Raw genomic sequence first — 23,522 nt, 5'->3', positions numbered from 1 at the left:
TCTAAGATGACTTGATTTAAACGTTTTTGATTTATATTTTAGGTTTAGTTTTATTTAATCCATTACACATTTACCAAAAATGATCAATTTGTTTTCTTAACTGCTTCTTTTTCCTACTTAGTAGTGTAACATTATGTAGTCCTTCTCTGCCTTTAGACAGTCTGGTTTTGAAAGGACATGTCCATGTAATGCGTTTAATTACCTCCTCCTTTGTCGACCTTTACTTTGTTTCCAGTGTTTCATTTGACTTGGGATTTTAGGAAACAAAATTCTTGTGTTTCGAACCTTGGGCGCATCTACTGTGATTGCATTAAGACAAATTCCCAGGAGAATTGCTGGTTCAACTTGCAGGAACAATTTTTTTTCCCCAAGGCAGAGTCTCACTCCTTTGCCCAGGCTGGAGTGTAGTGGTATGATCTCAGCTCACTGCAACCTTCGCCTCTTGGGTTCAAGCATTTATCTTCCGTCAGCCTCCTGAGTAGCTGGGATTACAGGTGCCCACCACCATGTCCGGCTAATTTTTTTTATTTTTAGTAGAGAGGGGATTTCACCATGTTGGCCAGGCTGGTCTCGACCTCCTGACTTCATGATCCATCCGCCTCAGCCTCCCAAAGTGCTGGGTTATAGGTGTGAGCCACCGCGCCCAGCCAGGAACAATTTTTAAGCTTTGACAAATAATGCCACATTACCTTTCCACAGGTTGTGTCAATTGACATTCACAACAAAAGAAGTATGAAAGTGGAAGATTATAAAACATTTTAGATGATTCACTGTAAACTTAACTAAATCACTTTCCAGAAAGCCTGTGCCTGTTCCTCCTCTTTGAGAGGAGCAAGATGGTGCCTAATTTGAGAGTTCACTAGGCACTTGAGAGTCAGACATATTCACTAGCCTCTTCTGAAATAGGAAAAGCTGAACATGGAGTGGTTAGGCGATTTTACTAAATGTTCACAGGAAGTGAGAGAGAAGACTCTTCTTAATTGCTGGGTCTTTCAATTACCAGTTTAACTAATCAGCCTGCTTCTTGAATTTATTGTCAAGTAAGTTTTATTATTTTCCTGTCACTAATTGTTTTGAGAAAAGTCATTGTGTTTTCTCTTCCAGTCCCTTCAGCGGCTGCGCAGGGAGCATGGTCTTGGGAGTGGTACTTGAAAGAACAGAAGGCTGTCGCAGCACCTGTTGAGCTGTTTTCCAAGGTCAGCCACTGAAGGACTTGTATTTTTGCAAGGAAGCAACACTTAAGAGATTTAGTTAAAATGAAATGACTTTCCTAGATAGCCCAGCAACTTATTTGAATTATTTGTAGGCTGTGCTGGAAAATGATCCCACAAACTTAATCAGAGCCTTAGTGTTTCAGAGTGGGCTGGAGCCCAGTGCTGCCACCTGCCAGCTCTGTAACCTGGGACAAGTCATTCAATTCAGTGTCCTCTCTCATGAGGTGGGAAAAGTCCCCTACCTTTCTCCTTGGGTGGCTGGAGGACTGAAGCAGTTGTATCCATAAAGGATGTAGGATGCAATGTGCACACTATACATGCTCAATAAGTGTTAGGTTTTATTTTTATTAGCCTGTATTACCTGATTTAGAGGGATCTGTTTTGATGAGTTGCTGAGTGGTGGGTCGAGCAAGATGTTAGAGAAGACAGTAAACCCTTGAGTCCTGGCATACATGACTAGAAAGATGAGCAGAGCAGCCAGTGTAGACTTCCTTGACCATCTGCTAGCACCAGGGCCTTACGGGGGATCCTCCTTACCCAAGACACCAAATCTTCTGATAGTCTTTCTGCTTTTCTTGGTCTGAGTTTTAGATGTTTTAGGGGAAATTTATGTGAAAAATTGCATCAGATTTGCCTCATTACTTTACATTTTAACCTGTAGCAGGAAGCTACAAATTTTTATTTGCTTTACTTTTCATGACATCTGTTGAGTTACATCTAGTATTTGTTAGCGTGTGAAAGGGCCAGCATTTGTGATCCTGGACATGACAGTAGGACAGGAAGGAAGAGGTAGAACAAAGAGGAAAAGAAAGGGAAACCAAGTGCAGGCCTATTGTGTTTAAGAAATGATGTGTGTCCTTTTGTTGTCTAGGTGGGATGCTTCACTGACAAACAGTATGAGGGCCATACCATAGAAAATGAAAACTTCTAGGGCAGTGTTCTTAACCCATTCTTCGTACCAGGTACTTTTGTGGAGCTTTGGAAAGCACAGCATGGGTCTTCCTGAGACCTTCTAAATGAGACCTTTAGGGGCTGGGCCTGGAACATGTGCAGCTTGAGAACCTCCTGCATTCTTTGTGCAGGTTTGGGGCCCATTACTATGGAAGATTTAGGAACTGCCTAGGAGTCAGGATCCTGTTTCCCCATGTTGCTTTCACTTGATAAGAGTTAGGGGTTTGTTCCATCAAAAGGTGCAAGTTCATTAAGGTAAGGGGTTTTACTTCATGTGTCCCGGCAGTGCCTGCTGTGTTGAGTGTACTCAGGTGATCAGTTGCTGTTGAATGACTTCTAGGGAACCTCTTCTCACTTCTGAGTGTAAAGATCTTTGAACGTGGTTGGCTTGGACCAGTGCAGTTCAGCGTAGCTCACAGTCACCTTGCCCTTTCCCCAACCCCTCCCGGCCCTTGCCGCAGGACCACTGCAGATTGGGAGGGTAGAACAGAGTGGGCCAGAACAGGAGCTGCCTGAGACCTGTCAGGCAGTGTGACACCCAAGGCCAGAGGTAGCAGGGTCAAGGTCCAGGATTTGAGCCAAAGAACATAGGTGAGGCTTGTGCCCCGATGGCTACTCTGGTTTAGAAGTCAGACCTGTGCTGTGTCCTCAGATCAATCCTAGGGCAAGGGTCCTCTCTTACACCCACGCAGGATTAAATCAGATATTTGGGTGTTAGGGGTGAAGTGTGGACTAATTTGCAGAGCAAGGAAAGTTTAGGCTGATGGCAGCCAGTTCTCTGTCCAGCTCCTGTGTTGCCCCACATCTCAGCCCGTCAGTGCATTAACATTATTCTCAGAGCTTCTCCTCTAAGACCCTTTAAGGCCCATCAGCCAATGCAAGAACACCTGCAGGATTGAGAATTTCTTCCTTAGATTTTTCTTCATGACCTGGTGTTAACCAAAAAAAAAAAAAAAAAAAAAAAAAAAAAAAGATGAAGGGGGCAAATGTAGGATTTCTCTTTCTGAAATAAATCCTCATGATGGTATCGAGAACTGTGTAATCATAGGCTCTGGGTCATATAACTTTCTCCCTTGACTTTACAGAGATATGACAATAGAGGCACTGGAAGGCAGTCAGTGGGAGGAGCACACACTGTGGGACATAAAGACAGGAGTGGGCCCCCTTGGGAGGGTGGAGAGAGTCGGAGAGACTCTGTTGAGGGAGGTGGGTGGTGAGCAGGTGATGCACTCTTTGATGATTCTTTGGCTCAGAACACAACTTTGAAATTGGACTTTCTCAAGCTTTTGGACTCTAATATTTGTCACCTCTGAAAGTAACAGCAAAGCATTAGTGCATGAGAAAACAGACATGTTTGACATGTTGGACAGCCTTTCTCTCCACTCATAATCTAACACTGAAGCCGTTCACGTGTTTAAGGCTCCGTGTGTGCAAAGTGCTGTGTAAAACACTAGTGGCCGTCCTTCTGTGTTGTTAGTCTGGGTTCTCCCTGATGCGTAGGAAGGCAGGTCTATGCTCGCAGGCATCTTTCCTCCCACCTGAAGCCTTCATTCCCTTACTGCATGTGGCCAGACCTTCCTCTGCCCCCTGCAGACCGTCACTCAGCACACATGTTCCCGCCCCTTTCCTCTGTGGTCCAGAAAGAAGTGTCCCTTCTCTCCAGCCTCCTGCACCTGTGCTCTGCAGCCTTTCCATTCCTGCCTTTCCAGAGCTCTTACTCCATCAGTTATCTCACGGCCTGCCTGTAAGTTGATGTTTCTTCTCTTTTGAACGTTTCCTTTTAGAATGCAAATACGCTTAAAATCTGTTCCATTTTTATGAAAAAATAGTGCCCCTGGGTTTTGCATTTTCCTCTCTAACTCATCTCCTTAGTCCAGTCTGCCTTCTTGAAATTTTAGACTACATTTTCTTCTTTCTGGATTTTTCTAACCTTCTTTTCCACCTCCAGCCTCCGCAACCTGACCTTTGGGTCAGTTCATCCAGCTCTTTAACCGCCATCCTACCAAGACAGAATACAGCTCCTGCAGCCCTCCTGGGCGTTTCTCCTGGTGTTCGCACTTCCTCACCTGGAGGGCAGGCAGACCTTAGTACATCCAGACGTTTCAGCCTTCCTCGGTGGAGCTAGCTCCTGGGGCTCTGTGTACCTGAAGGGCCCTGTGCTAGGTTTCCCTGCAGCCAGCTTGCCCCGCCCTCTCCTCTTCGATCTGTGTATGTTCGGCAATCTAATCTGCTCCAGCTTTGCCTCATAATTATTCTACGGCTACTTTCACTCTGCCGCACTACTGCCTTCATTTACTGTGCGCCCTGGGTTTTTTCGACATGCATTTTTACAGCCGTTCCTTAAGTGATTTCTCTCTGTCCAGGCTGGCCCCACCCTTCACCATGCCTGCATGTCTTGCAGGAGGGATCTTTGTGAACTGTGGTTCCTGTTTATCAGTTGCGTACTTAACACCTCTGGCTGCTTTTTGTGCCATTCTGTGTGGTTCTACGTGCGTGTCTTTTGTCTCTCGGTGGAATTGTGATCTCCTGGAAGCCTGACTGGGTTTCTTGCTTTCTGTTTTAGTTCCTGTCTGCCCTCCAGTTCCTGGTAGAGGTTCCTGTTGTTTGCTGGTGCTTTTACCTGCACTGCCTCAGTAAGCCCTCCACTGCTTCCCCTCACTGTGTGGAGGCACCTCCCTGACTCTCAGTTGATTTAACTGAAAACAGCAGATAAATATCACCTCCTTCTCAGGGGTTTTCCTAAAGAGTGCCATATAGTGTGTATCAAGTGTCCTGCCTACTAGTGTCTGGCATGTAGATGACTTTCTTAAGTACAAGCGGTTCTGCAAATCACTCTCTCTTCCCTTGCTCTTCCCACTGCCTTTTCTCAGCCCTTCTTGGTGCCCTGTGTGCTCTGACCATTAGCCCACCCCGGCCTCCGCAGACCTTATCCTTGTCAGGACTTGCCTCCCTTTGACCACAGTCCTCTCCCCTTCCAGCCTGGCCTGCCCACTGCGGGGGGTGGGAGGGTTCCTGTCTCAGTCTCCTGATCTGTGCTTCAGAGTGGGTGCCCAGCGGGAAACCCACTGTCCTTGGAGCAGAATCCTTGGTGGGTCACGTTGTTCCCAGCCTCCTCTCCCCTGCCTGATGACTCATCAACTTTATTCATGATGAAACAGAAGCAGTTCCTCATTTCATCCCCTTTCTCTCTAAACAAGGCACAATCGTGGCCTTCCCACCTCCCCCAACTTTCTTGTCCTGCTCTACCTCCTTCCCGTCTTCATAGCTATTGTTATAATCTAGTATGATTTTAGAAGGAAATACTTTATGTCCTGAAAAGGAAATTCCAGCCTTCTGCAGGATGATAGGGTTATATTTATTTCGGTAGGGGCTGGAGGTTGTTGGAACAGGAACAGAGGCACCTTCCTGGTTTAACCTCCTAATTGTTCTAGAAATGAGACAGCCTTATTTGAACACATTCCTGTTCTCTCTCTGTCTTCTTTACTTGAAATCTAAGTAAAAGGAATTCACCTTACCCCAGATTTAAGTTCTTAACCCATGCCTGAGTTATATTTTAAAAATGGAATTTTCCTCTCTATGCCTATGCATTAAATGGAATCTGAAAGACCTGTACGTGTGCATTTTGTTTTAAATAAAGTCTGGTATTGTATTTAGCCTTGCAGGTGCAGGAAGATGCTTCTGTGAAAATTCCTGTTTGTTAAAACTTGTGAAACTTGGAGATATCCAGAACCTTTCCAACCAAAATTGTTTAGTCAGATATCAAGTTTTTGTGCTATGAACATGCTTCCAAATCACTTGATGGTCACTGTGAATACTATCACCATTTTAATATAGATGCTTCTTAGTACTTTAAATATTAATCATAAGCCAAATGATGACCATGTGTGGCTTTTTAGTACTTTTAAAAACTGCAGTGAAATACTTTATGCATTCTGATATGCTTAAAACCAAATTATAGCCAGAGCCTATATCCTCTTTTTATTTGCCGAAACTGTTTGCCTGTCTGCCTACTTTTTTTCCTTTTATATGTATTTTGTTGCCTCCAGTTTTAAGGTAACTTCCTTGGTATTTAACAGTATTCCCAGGGAGGGGGGAAGCATTTTTTGAAAGAGTACTGTGTGCATTATATTGAGATGTTTGGTTGAGGTTTAAATCGCAAGGCGTATCGAGACCAAAGAAGGAACTGTATTTTAAAAATAGTGTGGCCTTGTGACGTGAAGTCATTTAAGATGATTAATTGCTGGGGCTCTGAAGAGCAGAAAGAATTCCCATTCATGTTCATTTCCCATCGTTTCTAAAGGTCTAAGTTCTGGGGCGGAATTGAATCTATCCTGATGTGATTCAGATGCTTTTCCTACTCTTAGAATCTGTGTCTCTGAAACCATGATAGAAAGTACCAGGGGTACTGGGAAATAGTTGAGCAGATCTGAAGTCTGGAACCAGACAGTCAGATCAGGATTGCTTTTTAGTTCCTGGTGGGGGTTTGAAGCCCCTGTAACAGCTGCTTATCTGCAGTTCCAGCTGGAAGCTGAATGTCAAGTTCAGAGCTCTTCAGAAGGATGAGAAATTAAAGAGGAAAATGGTGGCATTCGGAATCAAGGGTAGATATGATTCTCGTTCAGTTAAAGGAAAAACGTATTCGAAGTTTCCTTGCCTTTTTTCCCTGGGAAGAGTTTAGTCATTGGGAAAAAAAAATAAGTGAGTTTATTGTTTTAGACACTAGACTTAGAGGATTTGTGGAATCAATTCAGTGATGGCCACTGAATTATCAAAGAACTTGAAAAGTCATTTTAAAAAGTTCTTTCTATGCAGTTCTGTATTATGTACAGTGAGGGCTCTTTCTCTTTCTTCGTAAATGATCTTTGCTGGTCAAAGCTGCCTGGATCTAGTAGTGTTTTACCTGCTCCGGTATGTGCTTTGTTTTTGTTTCTGAGACCGTAATTCAGTCGGTGGTTAGGATTCACATTAAAATGTTTATTGCGCAGCCAAAATTCTTACTATCAGTATCTTCTAGGGGAATGAGGATTTTTGCAATTGAAATTCTAGAAGAATGGATTCCCAAAAAGCCAAGAAGAACTGCATTCACTTAACTTATTAAAGTATATTTTTGTTGAGCCCTAAATTCTGTTTCTCTATTTGTAGAATGCCTTTTGCTATAATCTTGGCAGCAGTTTAGGATTCTAAGTTCAGAATTAATCTATGAAAAATGTTCAAAATAACAAGGAAGTAGTCTCTAAAATGAAAGTTTAAAAATATGCAATCAGCCATCCTTCACTGCCATCTTAACTGCAGCTTTGTAGCAAGTTCTGTTTAATTATATAGGTACTGATTTTCCCCATCAGCCAAACAAATAGATGGCAAGAGCAAGGTGTCACTTTGAAAAAGCAGAATGTGAAGCATGCCTTGCTGCTTGGCCTGTATCCCCATGATGAACAACTGCAGTGAACTGCTGTGTTCTGCTTACTGAAGTCTTCCAAATGTGTATTATTTAGTCAGTGGATTGATTAATGACAAATCCCCTTGCAGGATAGCCATGTGGCTCTTAATCTGTTTTTGGGTCTTAGACCTCTTTGAACATCTAATGAAAGCTATTGATAATATCCTTAGGGAATTAGGATATCCTTAGGGAAAAATCATATCCTTGGGGAAATGCTTATATCCATTTGCACACAAAATTTTGTATAAAATTCAGGAGGATTCTAGAATCCCAGAGGACATCATGAACCCCACCCTACTCCACTATATATTAAGGTATAGTTTGAGCAAGAATAGAAAAAGAGGCAAATGTGTATATGTGTGGTGTGTGTCTGTGTGTGTGTTTTAGTGAATATCATATTTTAAGTTCTCTGTTTTCTGTGATTAGAACAAGAAAAAGCAGGAAGAGAATCTAATATTCTTACTAAATGCCACTGTTAACTCAGGTAAAAATCATAAAATTTCTCAAGGAAAAAGCAAGGAAGGAGTTTCATAACCTCTCATAGTCTTCCAGTATCTTGCAGTACACAGACTTTTATGATGAAAGATACATTGCAAGATTCCTGGAAGAACATTGGAGCTGTCATAATGCAACAGAAAGTTGGAAGGTGCAGCGTGTGGTTGTTCATGAGCTTCCCACGAAGCCTTTGAAAGTGTTGTTAGATATCATTACCACTATCAAAGTGAAAATTAGCATTATGGAAAACTTGAGAATTTCTTTTAAGCCTAAAATGGGGCTACCACCTTAAAATCCTCTGCCTCCCTTGTCCTCTGCCTCCAACCAGTCATCAGACACTGCCCATTTTACCCTTTAAGTATGTGTTAAATTTGGCCACTTCCCTCATTCCCAGTCCTGCTTGCATTAGCTGAGATCCTCATTATCACTTGTCAAGGTTGTTGCAACTTTCTAAATGTAGCAGAACGTAGCAGTTAAGTGCACAGGCCAGAGTTTGAATTTGAATTCCAGGTTTTGTACTGGCTAGTGTACAAACGGAGCAATTTGTGAACACCTGTGAGCCTTAGTTTCTGCATGTGTGAAATGGGGGTTGTTATAGTTTCAGTCCAGGGGGCTTTATTCTAAGGCGTATGTAGTTGACTTAGATGCTCTACACGGCATATGGCAGATTCTCAATTATTGGCAGATACTTAAAGCCTTTTTAACTATCTTCTACTTCTGGTCTTGCCACCTTTGTAATTAATTCCCTACACCGCTGCTAATAAGAGATGCAAGAATGGTTCTTGCATCTTTTGCTGGTGCTTTATCAATTAAGAATGAAATAAAAGTTCCTTAGCAGGCCTTATAAGTCTTCGCATGGCCTGCGTCCTGCTTGCTCACTTAGTGTCACCATCACTTGATTATGTGTATATGTTGATTTTTTTAAGAATTACTATGCCATTTAACATTTTTAAGAAGACAGAAGAGTATAAAAATAAAGCTCTCTCTCTGTTTTCCTCTCTAGATGAACCACTCAAAATAATCTGATGTAAATTTTTCCAGATCTGTTTATATGTAGTTATGTAGATATGTAAATCCTGTTTATATAAATAGCTGTTTTTTTGATTAAAAATGACAACACACCATATGCTCATCTAATACTTGATATTGATCATGGCTGTCATTCTGCCTTGGCAGATCCAGTGATGTGTCTTGCCTTTTTTTTTGAGACAGAATCTCACTCTGTCACCCAGGCTGGAGTGCGGTGGTGTGATCTTGGCTCACTACAACTTCCGTCTCCCAGGTTCAAGCAATTCTCCTGTCTCAGCCTCCCAAGTAGCTGGGGATTAAAGGTGCCCACCATCATGCTTGGCTAATTTTTTATATTTTTAGTAGTGACAGGATTTCACGACGTTGGCCAGGTTAGTCTTGATCTCCTGACCTCAGGTGATCCACCCGCCTCGGCCTCCCAAGGTTCTGGAATTACAGGCGTCAGCTACCATGCCAGGCTTGTTTTGCTTCTGTTAACAGGTGTATCATATTCCATGGTCATGTCTATTTCCTCTTCCTCTAAAAGTATTTTTGTATATGATAATGTGGTAGGAATCTAACTTAATTGTTCTTCCAAATTGATAGTCATGTGTTCTGATACCACCTTTTTGCTCCGCAGTCAACAGTGCCTCCTTTATTTATATTAAATCCCTACATTTAGGAGTACCTTTTAGAGACTCCCCATGGCACTGTTTTCACACTTTTGGCAACTGGAAATTACTTCATGGCCAAACTTATGCGACCACCAATATTAGATATTAAAAACTGTATTATATTTGTAATAATGAAATAAAAAGTTAAAAATTAAGAAGTCTTTAATTAGCAAGGGAGATGGTGCTGCTTATAACTATGGATAATGTTCTAGCATACTGACCAATCACTCAAACACGAAAGTCAGATAGACTTACATGGTGGCCTTGGGCATATCATCTGTAGAATGTGCATAATAACACTTAATTACATAGAGTTTTTATGATGATTTAATGTGTTAATATTTGTAAGTGCTTAAAACAGTATCTGGTGCAGTGTTAAAAGGCATTTATATAAGGCTAGATAAAAGACAGCTTAGGCTCTATAACTCTTCCTTCTCATTCTTTATTCTTCATTTCTGTTACTGAGAAACTTTTATTTAATCATTCCAGGTTTCTGGCTACAACAGCAAGTGTTTGGTGGTTTCTCACACAGTTCTCAATCATCCTGTTTATTCAGACCAAACATAAACTCAGATTCCCTTTACTTCATCAGATGCAGAGGCGACAAGACTCTCACACTTAAAACCTGGCAAGTTGATTCTTCCTACTTCAGAGAAGCCTGCAAATGCATTCCTAACTGTCTCTTAGGTTGTATTCATCTTGGAAAGTATTTCTTCATGAACGTGATTGATTATTTTTCCAACTGAGTGAAGAAAGTCATTAAATTTTGTCAAAGAGTTAAATTCTCTGTGGCCAAGTTGTTTATATCACAGTTTGCCTACATAAGACTTCCTGATATCTCACCCTTCAAATTTAAAATAGTATATTTTGTCCCTCAAGGGACACATTGGAGCAATTTTTTGATGTGGAAGATGTTACTGAGATAAACCGTTTGAACAGTCTGCTGAATTCATGGCAAAGGTCTTTGTGTGATAATAAATTTTGTTTCTGTCATCTGCATATAAAATTCCTCCTATGGACATCTTTCCCTTTGACAGCCATGGTGTGAAGGTTTGAAAATCAGTGGCCTGGGGTCCTTGTCCAGTTCTTTGTATAGCATGCTAAAACTTGTGCCTCAGTGGCCAGGATTTGATTGCAGGCCCAATTTCCTCCACCTCTATCAATGCTGAATTAAAATGAGGAAAATATTGTTGACTGCTTACCCATGCCTATGAATAAAATAGAATGTTGAGGGGCATTCAGATGGAATCTTGCAGTTATCACCTGAGCACTCGTCTGTGATACGCCCCTAGCTGATGCTAGGCTAGTACTGATGACCATGGACCTTCCCCGTTCTGTCATGGTTTACAAAATCATCACGACAAAGCATCATCTCCTTGCTCTTGTAACAGGGGTTCTCAGTGATAAAGTAAAATCAGAGCTTCTCACACATGTCTACCAAGTGTCTAAGAGTCCTTCACGCTGCATGCTCATCACTTGTTATCCATGGACTTTTCACCCATGGAGCGGCTGGCACACACACGTAATAATGATTGTTTTTATGCGCTGTATTCATAAAGGAATTCTGCCAGTAGCTTGTCTTCAGTTTCTCTAGGCTTGGTGACGTTTTGTTGTTTTTTTTTTTCCCCTTCATGCTGTGGCTCATTTTACAAGCATTTTAAATAATAGTGTATAATTTGTACCTGCTTTTGCCAAGAGGTGTAGAACTTCGAATAATGTTTCTTTTCCTTTATTAGTGACAAAATAAAATTAACTTCATATGAGAAAATGTTATTTTGTGGCTGTTTGGAAAAAGAAAATAACAAAGCAAAACACCTTAACTTCTGTTCTGTACTCAAGAGCACTGGCGCTTCTTTGGAAATGTCCTTGGGGTCTTCATGGCATCGAGGCAGGTTTTGTTTTGCCTTTTGAGTTGCCACTTCCATCCCTTTATGTGGGAACACACAGCTGGCAGGCTTCACAAGACACAGATGCTTAGTTGTACTTGGCTACTAAACTGGTTGTGAGACCTGGAGAAAGTTTATTCACCTTTCTGGGCTTGAGTCTACCTATCTTTAATTTTTTTCAGATCTCTGAACCTTATGATTTTTTAATGACTGAATTTAATGGGCCCATTGCTTTAAGTGTGTGATTCTAGTTATCTTCTCATACCATAAAGTGTAATCTTATAAACACAGCTATCAATGCTATTCATAAAATATAAGATATTTAAAAAGGAAAAAAATTTTAAATCTGTCAGGTCATGAATACACCATTGAACAGAGAAGAGAGACTGATGAAAGGCAGTGATATTTCTCACTAAGTGTTGCCTTTCAGATTGCTAAAATGAACATTTTATTTTTTATTTGAAGCTCTCCAAGGAATGCTGAGTCTGTTTTAGCAATATAGTGTTACTTGCAACATTATGGAAAGCTCCCAAATGTTCAATTGGGAAACCATTTTGAAAGGCTGACAAGAGTAACATTGATTATCTTCACTTCTGGCTGGGAATTATTGCCAGTGTCTCAAATTTATCATTCTTGTGTGATAAGAAGGTATAGTTTGCTCAACACAACACTGTTTCCTCCCCACCCCTAGCTGTGTAGTGTTTAAGTTTTGTTAAAACATGAACAACGTTCTTCCAGTTTCTATGGCTTCTTAAGTTTCCTCTCAGCATTATTAATATGCTCTCCCTGTGGTCTACCTTTTCCTTTGCATTTTATCAGTGTTGTGTGCATGTGTATTTGTATATGTATGTGACACTTTTGAAGTTTAACCAAAAAATTTCAAAGCAGTGAACAGGAGGTAGTCACACAAAACTTGTTAAATACAATCTGCTGGAAAACAGAGTAGATGTGAGAAGAAGGCTGGGAGAGTTAAACGCACACATGACATTTATTTTTGTAGAAATAAAATATTCCTGAGAAATCATTCATTCTTGCCATTTCATTTTGGGGTTTGTCATCTTTTAAGTTTTTCCTTAGAAGCTTCTAAAATGATCTCAGAATGTAAGAAAAATTTAATGACACTTTACAAGCCAATTCATAGGTTTTTAAATTTCATGCTTATATAAAAAAGGCTTGCATCCAAGTATAGAGGTTGAATGAGCTGCGGTACGTATACACAGTGGAGTACAATGCAGCTGTGAAAAAGAGTGTGTCCAACAGTTGGGAACAGACATAGAGTGGTTTCCAAGAGACATCAATAATGCAAAAAGCCATGTGCGAAAGAGCACGTATAATATGCCGTCTTTTGTGCGAGAAAGAAGGGGAAATAAGAAAAACCTACATATAACTGCTTATCTCTACAAAAAGAAGCTTGGGAAGCATAAGCCAGAAAAAGTAAAGTTAGTGACCTCCAAGACGTGGTGTGAGGGAATGGGGTGGATAGAATATGGGAGGAAGACATACATTTTTGAGTACGTTTTAGTAATTTTAACTTTCGGAAGCGTGTTATTATTCTACATATTAAAAAAATCATTTAGAACTGAAAGTACATTTAACAAATTTGAACTCAATTGTATTTCAAATGAATATTGTAACTTTACTGAAAAGAGATCAAAAATGAACCTAAGTAGTTCATGAACACAGTTTTTAACTACATACTCCATTCTTGGATGACAGAGGAGGGAGGGAAAATTGCAAAGAAAGCTTGAACTTTTAAAATAGGTTTTCTTATTGTAATAGAAAGGGGTGAGACAATTCTGAAACTGTAAGAGACCCTGTAGGGTTTGGTAAATGAGTAAATGTGTTGACTTTGTTCAAGCAGAAACACAAAATGGATGCAGGAAAGCAGAACTAACCTTTCGGGGAGGGATTAGCCTTAGACGTATCTGTTTGAACTTATGATTTATAAAGTATATATGTATGTTTGTATGGGTATACATGTGTACATGTCTATGTATGAATGCATGTACATGTGTATTTTGTATGTACCTATTTAGTGAAGAAATTGGACAACACTCTGATTGAGTGATCAAAACTACCATCACCAGTGAGGGATAGAGAGACAGCACATGCGTCTGGATGTGATGCCTCGAGAAGGGCACAACACATCCATGTAATATTCCAGCAAAAAATGTACCACCTGAATCAAATCTTGAAGAAGCCACAGACAGCCCCAAACGAGGAATGTTCTACTTAAAAAATCAGAGGAGGGGCCTGTAATCCCAACACTTTGGGAGGCCAAGGCAGGTGGATCATTGAGGTCAGGAGTTCTAGACCAGCCTGGCCAACATGGTGAAACCAGGTCTCTATTAAAAAAATACAAAAAAAAAAAAAAATTAGCTGGGCATGGTGGCACATACCTATAATCCCAGCTACTCGGGAGGCTGAGGCAGGAGACTTGCTTGAACCTGGGAGTTGGAGGTTGCAGTGAGCCTTGTGCTCCAGCCTGGGAGACAGAGTGAGACTCTGTCTTAAGAAAAAAGAAAAAATCAGAAGAGGGGTAAGACTGTTTTCTAAAAATCATGTCAGTGCTATACAAGACAATGACATGGTATGCGAAATGTTTCTGATTAAGGAAGACTGAAGAGTCTTGTCAACTCATTGTACCATCTGACCCTAAATTGTCTCCTGTGCAGGGGGTGTATGGGGGGAAAGTTGGAAAGCATATTGTTGGATAAATGGACAAAACTGGAATATGAATGGAAGATTAGATAAAAGTAGTGTTAGACGTTAAATTTACAAAACTTTATAATCTAGTTGAGGTTTTGTAAGAGAATGCTTTATTCAGAGGGAAAATACACTACTCTTGGGGAAAATGATTTTGGGGTAAAGGGTCTTTAAAGTGTTCAGAAAAAACATTATCTATATCCATATGTTTCTCTGTCTGTGTATATGCTCACATAGACATATGAGAGAGATTGAGTAAATACAAATGGTAAAGCAAAGCAGGTGACATGTTAACAATGAATGAATCTAAGCAAAGGCTGTCATGTATGTGCTCTTTATACTGTCTTGTTGCAACTTTTAAATTTCCCAGTGGAATAATTTTTTTTTTTTTTGAAATGGAGTCTCACTCTGTCACCTGTAGTGCCTGGTGTGATCTTGGCTCACTGCAACCTCTGCCCCCTAGTTTCAAGTGATTCTCCTGCCTCAGCCTTCCGAGTAGCTAGGATTATAGGCACGCACCATCACACTTGGCTAACTGTTGTAGTTTTAGTATAGATGGGGTTTTGCTGTGTTGGCCAGGCTGGTCTCAAACCCTCGACCTCAGGCGATCCTCCCACCTTGGCCTCCCAAAGTGCTGGGATTACAGGTGTGAGACACTGTGCCCGGCCCCTGGAATAATTTTTAAAAAGAATAAATTTTAACCCCAAAATAGACATTTAGATGTTAAGCAATATTAAATAATAATACAATTAGTGATTAAACGCAGCTCTAGATGTAATAGAACTAGATTCTAGTCATCATTTTCCATTAGTATATGTTTATTTGCAGTTAAGAATAAACTGAGTAATAATGCTGAATCTGTTCAAAACTGTGTGCTTAAAGAAAATAATAATGAATGGGAGCAAATTAGAAAGTCTGCTGTGAAAATATTACATTAAAAATAGAAATAAATATTCAAAGGTATCCAGAAATAAATATAGCAAAGCATTTTGGCAGTTTTATGTGAAAATTAAAAAACACTTTTACAGACAAGAATGATTAGATTAATGGGAGGGAGAACAAGTTTCTGAATTTAAAAATCTTAATATGAAAATGATAGCTCTCCAAAGAGAAAGACTCATTATAAACAAATAAAACTATATGATATAGGCAATTAAGTCAATGAAACACAAGAGAGAGGTCAGAAATAAGACCTACAAGTATGTAGAAATCAGATATGACAGAGCCGACTTTGCTGACCAGTTCAAGTATGGACTATTCAATAAACTTTTCTTGAATGTTTTCCATGTGATAAAAGTAGGCCTCTACCTCACACTATAGAAAACTCAATTTCAGCTGTAATACAAATTTAAATATGAAGAAAGAAACTTCAACAGTTCTTAAAAAATACTAGGGCCAGTCACAGTGACTCATGCCTATAATCCTAGCACTTTGGGAGGCTGAGGAGGGTGGATCATTTGAGGTCAGGAGTTCAAGACCAGCCTGGCCAACATTGGTGAAAACTCATGTCTACTAAAAATACAAAAATTAGCCAGGCAGTAGTGGCATGCACTTATAATCCCAGCTACTCAGAAGGCTGAGGAAGGAGAATTGCTTGAACATGGGAGGTGAAGGTTGCAGTGAGCTAAGATTATGCTGCTACACTCCAATCTGGGTGACAGAGTGAGACCCTGTCTCAAAAAAAAAAAAAAAAAAAAAAAAAAGGAAAATACTTATGTAGCTTCAGAGCTAAGGATTTCATAGGCTGGGTATTCAGAATATATAGAAAATAAGTGATAAATTTTACTATCTATGTACCTCTGTATTTTTGTTTTTTTGAGACAGAGTTTCACTCTTGATGGCCAGGCTGGAGTGCAATGGCACAACTCAGCTTATCGCAACTTCTGCCTCCTGGGTTCAAGCAATTCTTCTGCCTCAGCCTCTTGAGTAGTGGGGTTACAGCCATGTGCCATTATGCCCGGCTAGTTTTGTATTTTCAGTAGTTGTGGTTTCTCCATGTTGGTCAGGCTGGTCTCAAACCCCCGACCTCAGGTGATCTGCCCGCCTCCCAAAGTGCTGAGATTACAGACGTGAACCACTGTGCCCAGCCTATATTTTACTATATTAAAATTTTAAGTTTATCTACAACAAAGTCACTATAAGCACAGTGAAGAGCCAAGTCACAGTCTGAGAGTAGGTAATTCATATAAACACGCAAAATGAAGTTATCTAGGGTACAGGAAGGAAAATGGGCAAAAGGAACAAATGGGAAGTTCATAGGACACAGAGCTTCACAGAGGCACTATTTCAAAGCATATTAACATAATGAAACCATCCTTGAGCACTAATTATATATAAGAACAGTCTTCCACCTTTAGCCAGATCACTGAGCTTCTAAACTATACAGTAGATTCTTTTTAAAAATTCTTATTTATGTTTTTGACAAATTATAACGATATATAATCATGAGCTAGACCGTGATGTTATGCTGTATGTACAGTGTGAAATGATTGAATCAAGCATACTCACACATTCATTACCTTAAATTTATTCTTCCTTTCTAACTGCAACGTTGTAGCCTTCGACCAGCGTCTTCCCATTCCCCTAACTTCCGGCCTCTGGTAGACACCATTCTACTCTCATTTCTATGAGTTCAGTTGTTTTAGACTTCGCCTGGAGGTGACACCAAATGTTTTAATATAAAACTGTGAAGAAATCTCAGTGGCTAATGTTATGTTGTGAAATTTTGTAGGATCAGTCCTTTCCAGAGCATGAAAATGGTTTTCAAATTGGAATGAGATTAGAAGGCATCGATCCCCGACATCCATCGGTATTCTGTGTGCTTTCTGTAGCGGAGGTAAGAGGCGGTGTTATTGTCTTGGGCTGATTGCATAGTGACAGAAAGATACTTTTCTAAGAGAATAACAGATTTGTTTGATATTTATCATGAACAAGATCCAGTGCATTATGGATTTATTTTAGTCAGCGATGGATGAAACTATGTTTCTTAGTAAATATTTTTCTTTCCCCTAAGATGAATTTTCTAATAAGTCCTTTATCGACTAGCATTTACTCTTGAGTTAATGGGTAAATAATTTTCACTTGAGGTTGATAACAATCTGTTAATCCCAGTGTCATTTTTACCTATTAATGAGAGGTACTTATTCACATTTGAGCTGAAATAATGAGAAATGTGTATGAATAATATTAATACATATGAATTATATATTTATAAAAATACATACACTTTACAAAAATTATTTAGAGTGGCAAGCTCCTGATGAATGGCTTATAAAATGTAATATTTACTAAACATTATTAAATCAATAAAAGATCTTTATATTTCTAATAGCATTGAACATAGTAGTCATATTTATTCACTTTACTGACTGATTATAGCTATTAAACTTGTACCACATGTCTAGAGGATGTATTTCTCAGACTGTTTTATTATTTTCTTTATTGAGTATGCTGGATACATATGTTAGAGTTGAAACAAGGCCATGCCTATGTTAGTTTTGCTTTGTACTTTAGCTTGCACTGTCTTGGAATATGAATCCAGGCCAGAGGGCAGAAAATAGGGTTGCTGAAGGGAATATTTGACACGTATCGAATTAATAAATAAACCAGTTAACTAATGAATACATAAACTGACCCTCAGATTCCTAGATTGGATAAAAGGGTTACTATTTTTGCAGAATGCACTAGATACCTATAAGTCATGGTCTAATTTCATTACCATTTTGTCTTAATTAGATGTCATCCATAAATTTGTCCTCTAGTGGAAACATTTGAATAGCAGGACTGGCTCTTATATGTTGATAGTACTGACAAAATCTATGAATATTTTGTGAATTTTGTGTCTACTCCAAATATATGACACTTAACGAATGATTGTAAACCTTCTCTCTTGCAGGTGTGTGGTTACCGTCTTAGACTTCATTTTGATGGTTATTTAAGTTGCTATGATTTTTGGACCAATGCTGGCTCCCCTGACATTCATCCAGTAGGGTGGTGTGAAAAGACCAAACATGAATTGCACATCCCTAAGGGTAAGCCAGGATACATTTACCAAGTGGAAAGAGAATTAATTGGTATTTCACTTGTGTTTTAACAAGATTTTATGAAATTCTAACAACAGATCTTGGTGTGAATTGATTTCCAAAATGAGATTTTGATCTACAAAGAATAGTAAGACTATAGTGGTACCATTTTTAGAAGTAAATATCTTTAAAGAAAAGCATAAATGACTATTTGGGTCAAATATTCTGATAATGTATAGAGGGCAGAAATAAAATATGAAAGCATTTTATTTTATATAAAATTTATTAAACCTTATAGGGAATGCCAACTAATATTTAAATCATGAGTGAAATGAAATATCTAATCAATGATAGTACAAGGCAAGAAAACCTGATTCACTGTAAATAATTTGCTTCAACCTTAGGAATCATGGAAAACATGGAACTATGAAAAAAAATTCAGTATTTTCTTTTGATGGGGATAAAAAATATCATTGTTTTGTTATATGCTGGAGGAATCTGGGCAAGGCAGATGTGACCGAAACCTCTTCTATTTGCTGTGTGCAAGTGAGGGGGGGATGTGGTTGAGGACAGCGCTGATGGGCTCATTTCTTTGCACAGCAAATTTCTGTATACTGTCCCTGGCGTGTGTGTTAGACTGCTCGATGACTGTGGCAACTTCTGGAGTCAGTATGTAGTCCTTTATGCTTAGTAATCCACTCAGGGTGTCCCTTGGCATCCTCCCCTGAGGCTGATGGCAGAGTCCTTTGAGTTTGCTAGTTTCTAGGGCGCTGGTGACAGGCGGCAGGCTTGTTCATTCAGTAGGTATTTGAGGAGCCCTTACTGCGTGAGGCACTGGGGGCCAACAGCAAGTAAATCAATGGCTCCGTCTCCATGGGACTTCATTTCAGAGGAGAGGGGTCCTGGTGGTGGCTGCAGAGACACTCTTTTAGACAGAACGGTGGAGAAAGGCCTCTCCGTGGACTAATGTTCCAAAGAGACGTGGGTGAAATGCGAGAGGAAGCAGTGTGGTGTCTGGGTAAGCCAGCTGAGGGAAGAACGGAGCAGGCGTCCGGGACAGGAGCGTGCTTGGGGAGGATGAGACATCTCAGGAAGACAGCAGAGAAGCCCGGGTGGAAGGTCAGGGATGAAGAGAGTGGTGTTCCCAGGCCTGGAATCCTGTGCAAGGAGTTTAACTCTTGTTCCAAGCCTGGTGCTCAGAACCATTTTTTGAGCCCGTACTGTTTGGGCCAGCACTGTGTGAGAGCCGTGCTAGGGCATGCGAATGGGAGGATGTGGCAGTTTTTAATGGGAGACTTGTAAAGATGGGATGCAGAAAGCTGGAGCTGTTGAATGGGCTTTGGATTGAGAAGGGGTTTCTGTGCCTGGCATCCTGGATAGCTGCACCGTCAGGACCTCTGATGGTCTCTGTGATGTGGCTTCCTCAGGAGTGGGAACAGGTATGGTAACTCTGGTCTCATCACTTTGCCCATTCAGGAAAGCCTTAATGGGAGATGAGACTCCCGTCAAGCCACCAGAATACTGACTTCGTGTCAGAGAATATGAAATTGTGTAGGGAATGATGCACATAATGGGCAAGCACTATCAACAGTTTTGAATATAATACATTTTAAAACGGTGAAACAATTTGGAGATTTTAATTTAAATCTTTTGTGGGTGCTAAGGACGTTGAATGGCAGGAGACTAATAATAAGAATATTAGGTTGGTCCAAAAGTAATTGTGGTTTTTGCCGTTACTTTTAACGTATGTATGGGTTTTTTCCATTAAAGGTAATGGCAAAAACCACAATTACTTTTGGACCAACCTAATATATTTAATATGCATATGGTTACATCTTGTGCATATTTTGAGTAATCTGTGCTTTTTCTAGGTTATAGAAAAGATAAATTTGTTTGGATGGATTACTTGAAGGCCTGCAAATTGCAAAATGCTCCAAAGAAATTGTTCAGAAACAGAAGTCCTGTAAGTATTTTGTTTCTCAGTATAAATCAAATTTCCCCCTAAGCTTAAATTTCTTAAAATTCACAGTATATTCTGTTTTATTTTAATCCTTTAAGAAATTATGGAAACTCTTACCTTTCCATGACTTTTCTCATCTAATTCGTTAATTTCTTATGGGCATATTTTGATTTTCTTCCTTTAAAAATATAATTAAATACTTCAATTAGATGGGAAAAGTTAAAAACTTTATGTTTAAAGCCTACTAAAATTAAAGTGTCTTTTAAAAATGTTTTCTTTTACAGTGAGTTAATCCTTTAATGTCGGTTTTGATGTTTTGAAACCAACAGATACCCTAAGTAAACTTTGAATGTACCCAGCCTAGATATATTTAAGTGTAATGAAAATGAGAGTAACATTTTGTATTAATTGAAGGGGTGTTCTGAGGATCTGGGTAGAGCACACTTCTTATGCCATCTGTGCCCCCAGAAATCTAGTGAACATTCATAGAGAAGGAGAATAAGTCGGAACCCCAGAAGTTGGCTCTGCCACCGGCAGGCGGTGTCACTGTGCAGTCCACTCACTGAATTTCTCCAGGCTTCACTTCTGTGATCTTGAAAGCAGTGTTACACAATCGTTACATGTGTTTCATAGATTTGTATCAAGAAAAGGAGATATTAAAACAGGAAATTGCTGTAAAAATAGAATGTACTGAAGGAAAATGAAAGTCAGGGTTTGATAAAATAGAAGTAGAGAAAAAAACACTCTTGCAGTCCCCAGATAGAGTGGGTACTCCCTAAATCCCAGGACTGGCTAGTTTATAGGTATATGAAGGGTGGGTTTGTAATTGTTATGTTATTGTAAATCATAGTTCATAGTATATTTATACTGAGAAAAGTACAGATCGTAAAAAAAAAAGCATTCACATTTTAAAGTTATAAATTTAAATTATATAAACATGTATATGAATTATATATAAATTCACATTTTTAAGTTACAGTTTCATTTAAGCATGTGTTTCTTAAATATTGAAAAAGCCACTTATTTTCAGATTGAGTAATCCAATTAAAACGATACTTTAGTGCTAATTAGAACATATCTTCACCACTTTTTCAAATAGCGGCATTTGGAAACTTCAAAAGCCTATGGGGAGCAGAGAAGATTATTTGATACTATTGTGTTCAGTAAACATCACGTTTTAAAATTAATACAAATTATTCTAAGAATCAAAGAGGGAAATATGAAAATGATAAGGGAAAGAAGACGACCTTGCACAACAAAAGACAAAAGCACAGAGGAAAGCTAGTTTCCGGGGTCTTTGTTATGAACATAAACTATGTGACAGTTAGCGAATATTTTTACTGGCATTTGCTGGCTTTGTCCAGAGGGTAAGTGCTGACACCTGTAGACTTTGCTGATGCTAACCATAGAAGTTTTGACAGTGGCTCAGTCCTGTTTGGTGTCCTGTTTCTTTTTGTGCTTCTTCCCCTGCTGCTGCTGCGTTAGAATGGGCCAATGCCTAAAGAATTTCAGGTTGGAATGAAGCTGGAGGCTGTCGACAGGAAGAACCCTTCCTTGGTGTGTGTGGCAACCATAGCAGATATTGTTGAAGATCGCTTACTAGTGCATTTTGACAATTGGGATGATAGTTATGATTACTGGTGAGATACGAATGTTTTATTTTTGTGTATTCATATGTCTGGTGTTAAGAATTTGTTTTCATTCCAGCACTTTCACTATTCTTGCTGTTCTAATAGTGGTAAACATCAGGAATTTGGTGGTTGACTGTTCACTATCTTCTCTTTCATGTGAATTACTCAATTAAAGAGCGCTAGAAACTTCTCCATATGTAGATTACCCAGTGAGGCCTCATCTGAAATAATATGACCAGTTCAGGACCCTTTGCTGTATTTTTTCTAGTTTGTGAGGAAAGCATTTCTGTGAAGAGGAAGCTAAAAACTTGCAGTATTTTTTTTTTCTGTCTAAAAAATGTTAAAGGAACCTTGTCACATTTTCAAAAGGAAAGATTCTGGGAAAATGAGAGTGAATTCTTCGAAAGACTTTGGGAAGCAGAGAAAATGTATGCTGCCATGCCATTAGAATAACATGGCATGGGTTGAAAGGAATTTTTTTGGGGGTGGAATAAAAACCTGTAATATGCAAGAGGTCATGGCAAGAGTAATTTTTATAGCATTTCTCCACATATGTCCCTAGTAATGGCCAAGTTCTTGCCTGAGACAGTGGTTCTTCATGTGCCTAATGGGCCCTGTCTTCTCCTTTGAACTCAGAGGCAAAGCTGAGAGGAATTGTTGTATATGTGTCTTACGCAGAATATTCTGGGTTCTTTGAAAAGGACAGGGAGGAAAAATGTCATCTGGAGTCTGATTGGGCTGATCTATTAATATTTTCTCTTGCTGCCAGCAAGAAGTGGTAGAAGTTTATTAAAATGCTCACTCACTGTTTTGGTAGAAGCATTTATTAAAATGCTCACTCACTCAATGCTCAATCACTGGCAGTTCAGGCCCTTGGTGACCACCCCCCCCCCCCGTTAATTTCATACTTTTACATTTCAAGAAGCTTATGTGAAAGAGAAGTTTGGTAACTCAGCCTACAAATACAGTACTAAAAATTCCTTCTAATTCTCTCCAGCTATGAAGTACTGTTTTCTGTGGCATCTCTTGATATCCAGAATGATTGTTAGTCTTGAATTCTTTCTCTGGCATTAAGTAATGTGGAATGTAAAAGAGAGTCCCATTTTTGCAGGTGTGATGTTAATAGCCCTTATGTCCAGCCAGTTGGTTGGTGTCAGGAGAATGGAAGAACTCTGATAGCACCTCAAGGTAAGTGGACTGCCTGGGTTTTCTCTGAAGTCATCTCTGTGTGAGTGATAATCCTCATTATTATTTTGTTTATGAAGACCATATTTTAATACAAGGTATATAATAAAAATGCCGTGTGAGATTCTGTTGACCACCATGTGTCTGAACTCTCTCTGTCCTTCCCCGAAGTGAAGACGGACTGTGTTTATAATTAGGCAGCCATTAAAACAAAGTTGCTAAAAATTATTATCCAACTAAATGAGTACTGTTGTTGAATACTGATATTTAAAACTAGCTATTTCTACTTATGTAATTTATCTAATAACTTAATTCATTAATTGAACAATAAGATTATTAAAAATAATTAACTT

At 39.4% G+C, this 23,522-nt stretch overlaps 1 protein-coding gene across 2 annotated transcripts in view; it reads left to right on the top strand.

Annotated features, from left to right (window-relative positions):
- Positions 1–23,522, top strand: part of L3MBTL4 (L3MBTL histone methyl-lysine binding protein 4) — a 446,421-nt gene that overhangs the window by 147,530 nt on the left and 275,369 nt on the right. For both annotated transcript variants that reach the window (XM_032293336.1, XM_032293337.1), the window contains exons 5-10: positions 1,105–1,196; positions 17,103–17,207; positions 18,267–18,402; positions 20,265–20,356; positions 21,839–21,993; positions 23,096–23,172. In XM_032293336.1, coding sequence (XP_032149227.1) covers positions 1,105–1,196; positions 17,103–17,207; positions 18,267–18,402; positions 20,265–20,356; positions 21,839–21,993; positions 23,096–23,172 — 657 coding nt within the window. The remainder of the gene's footprint in view (positions 1–1,104; positions 1,197–17,102; positions 17,208–18,266; positions 18,403–20,264; positions 20,357–21,838; positions 21,994–23,095; positions 23,173–23,522) is intronic.

Source organism: Sapajus apella, unplaced genomic scaffold (assembly GCF_009761245.1).
Source record: "Sapajus apella isolate SASKATOON/1434 unplaced genomic scaffold, GSC_monkey_1.0 scaffold29, whole genome shotgun sequence".
In the NCBI taxonomy this organism is placed as follows: domain Eukaryota; kingdom Metazoa; phylum Chordata; class Mammalia; order Primates; family Cebidae; genus Sapajus; species Sapajus apella.
The sequence above is the reverse complement of the archived record's forward strand: the minus strand, read 5'-3'. Positions and strand labels throughout refer to the sequence as shown.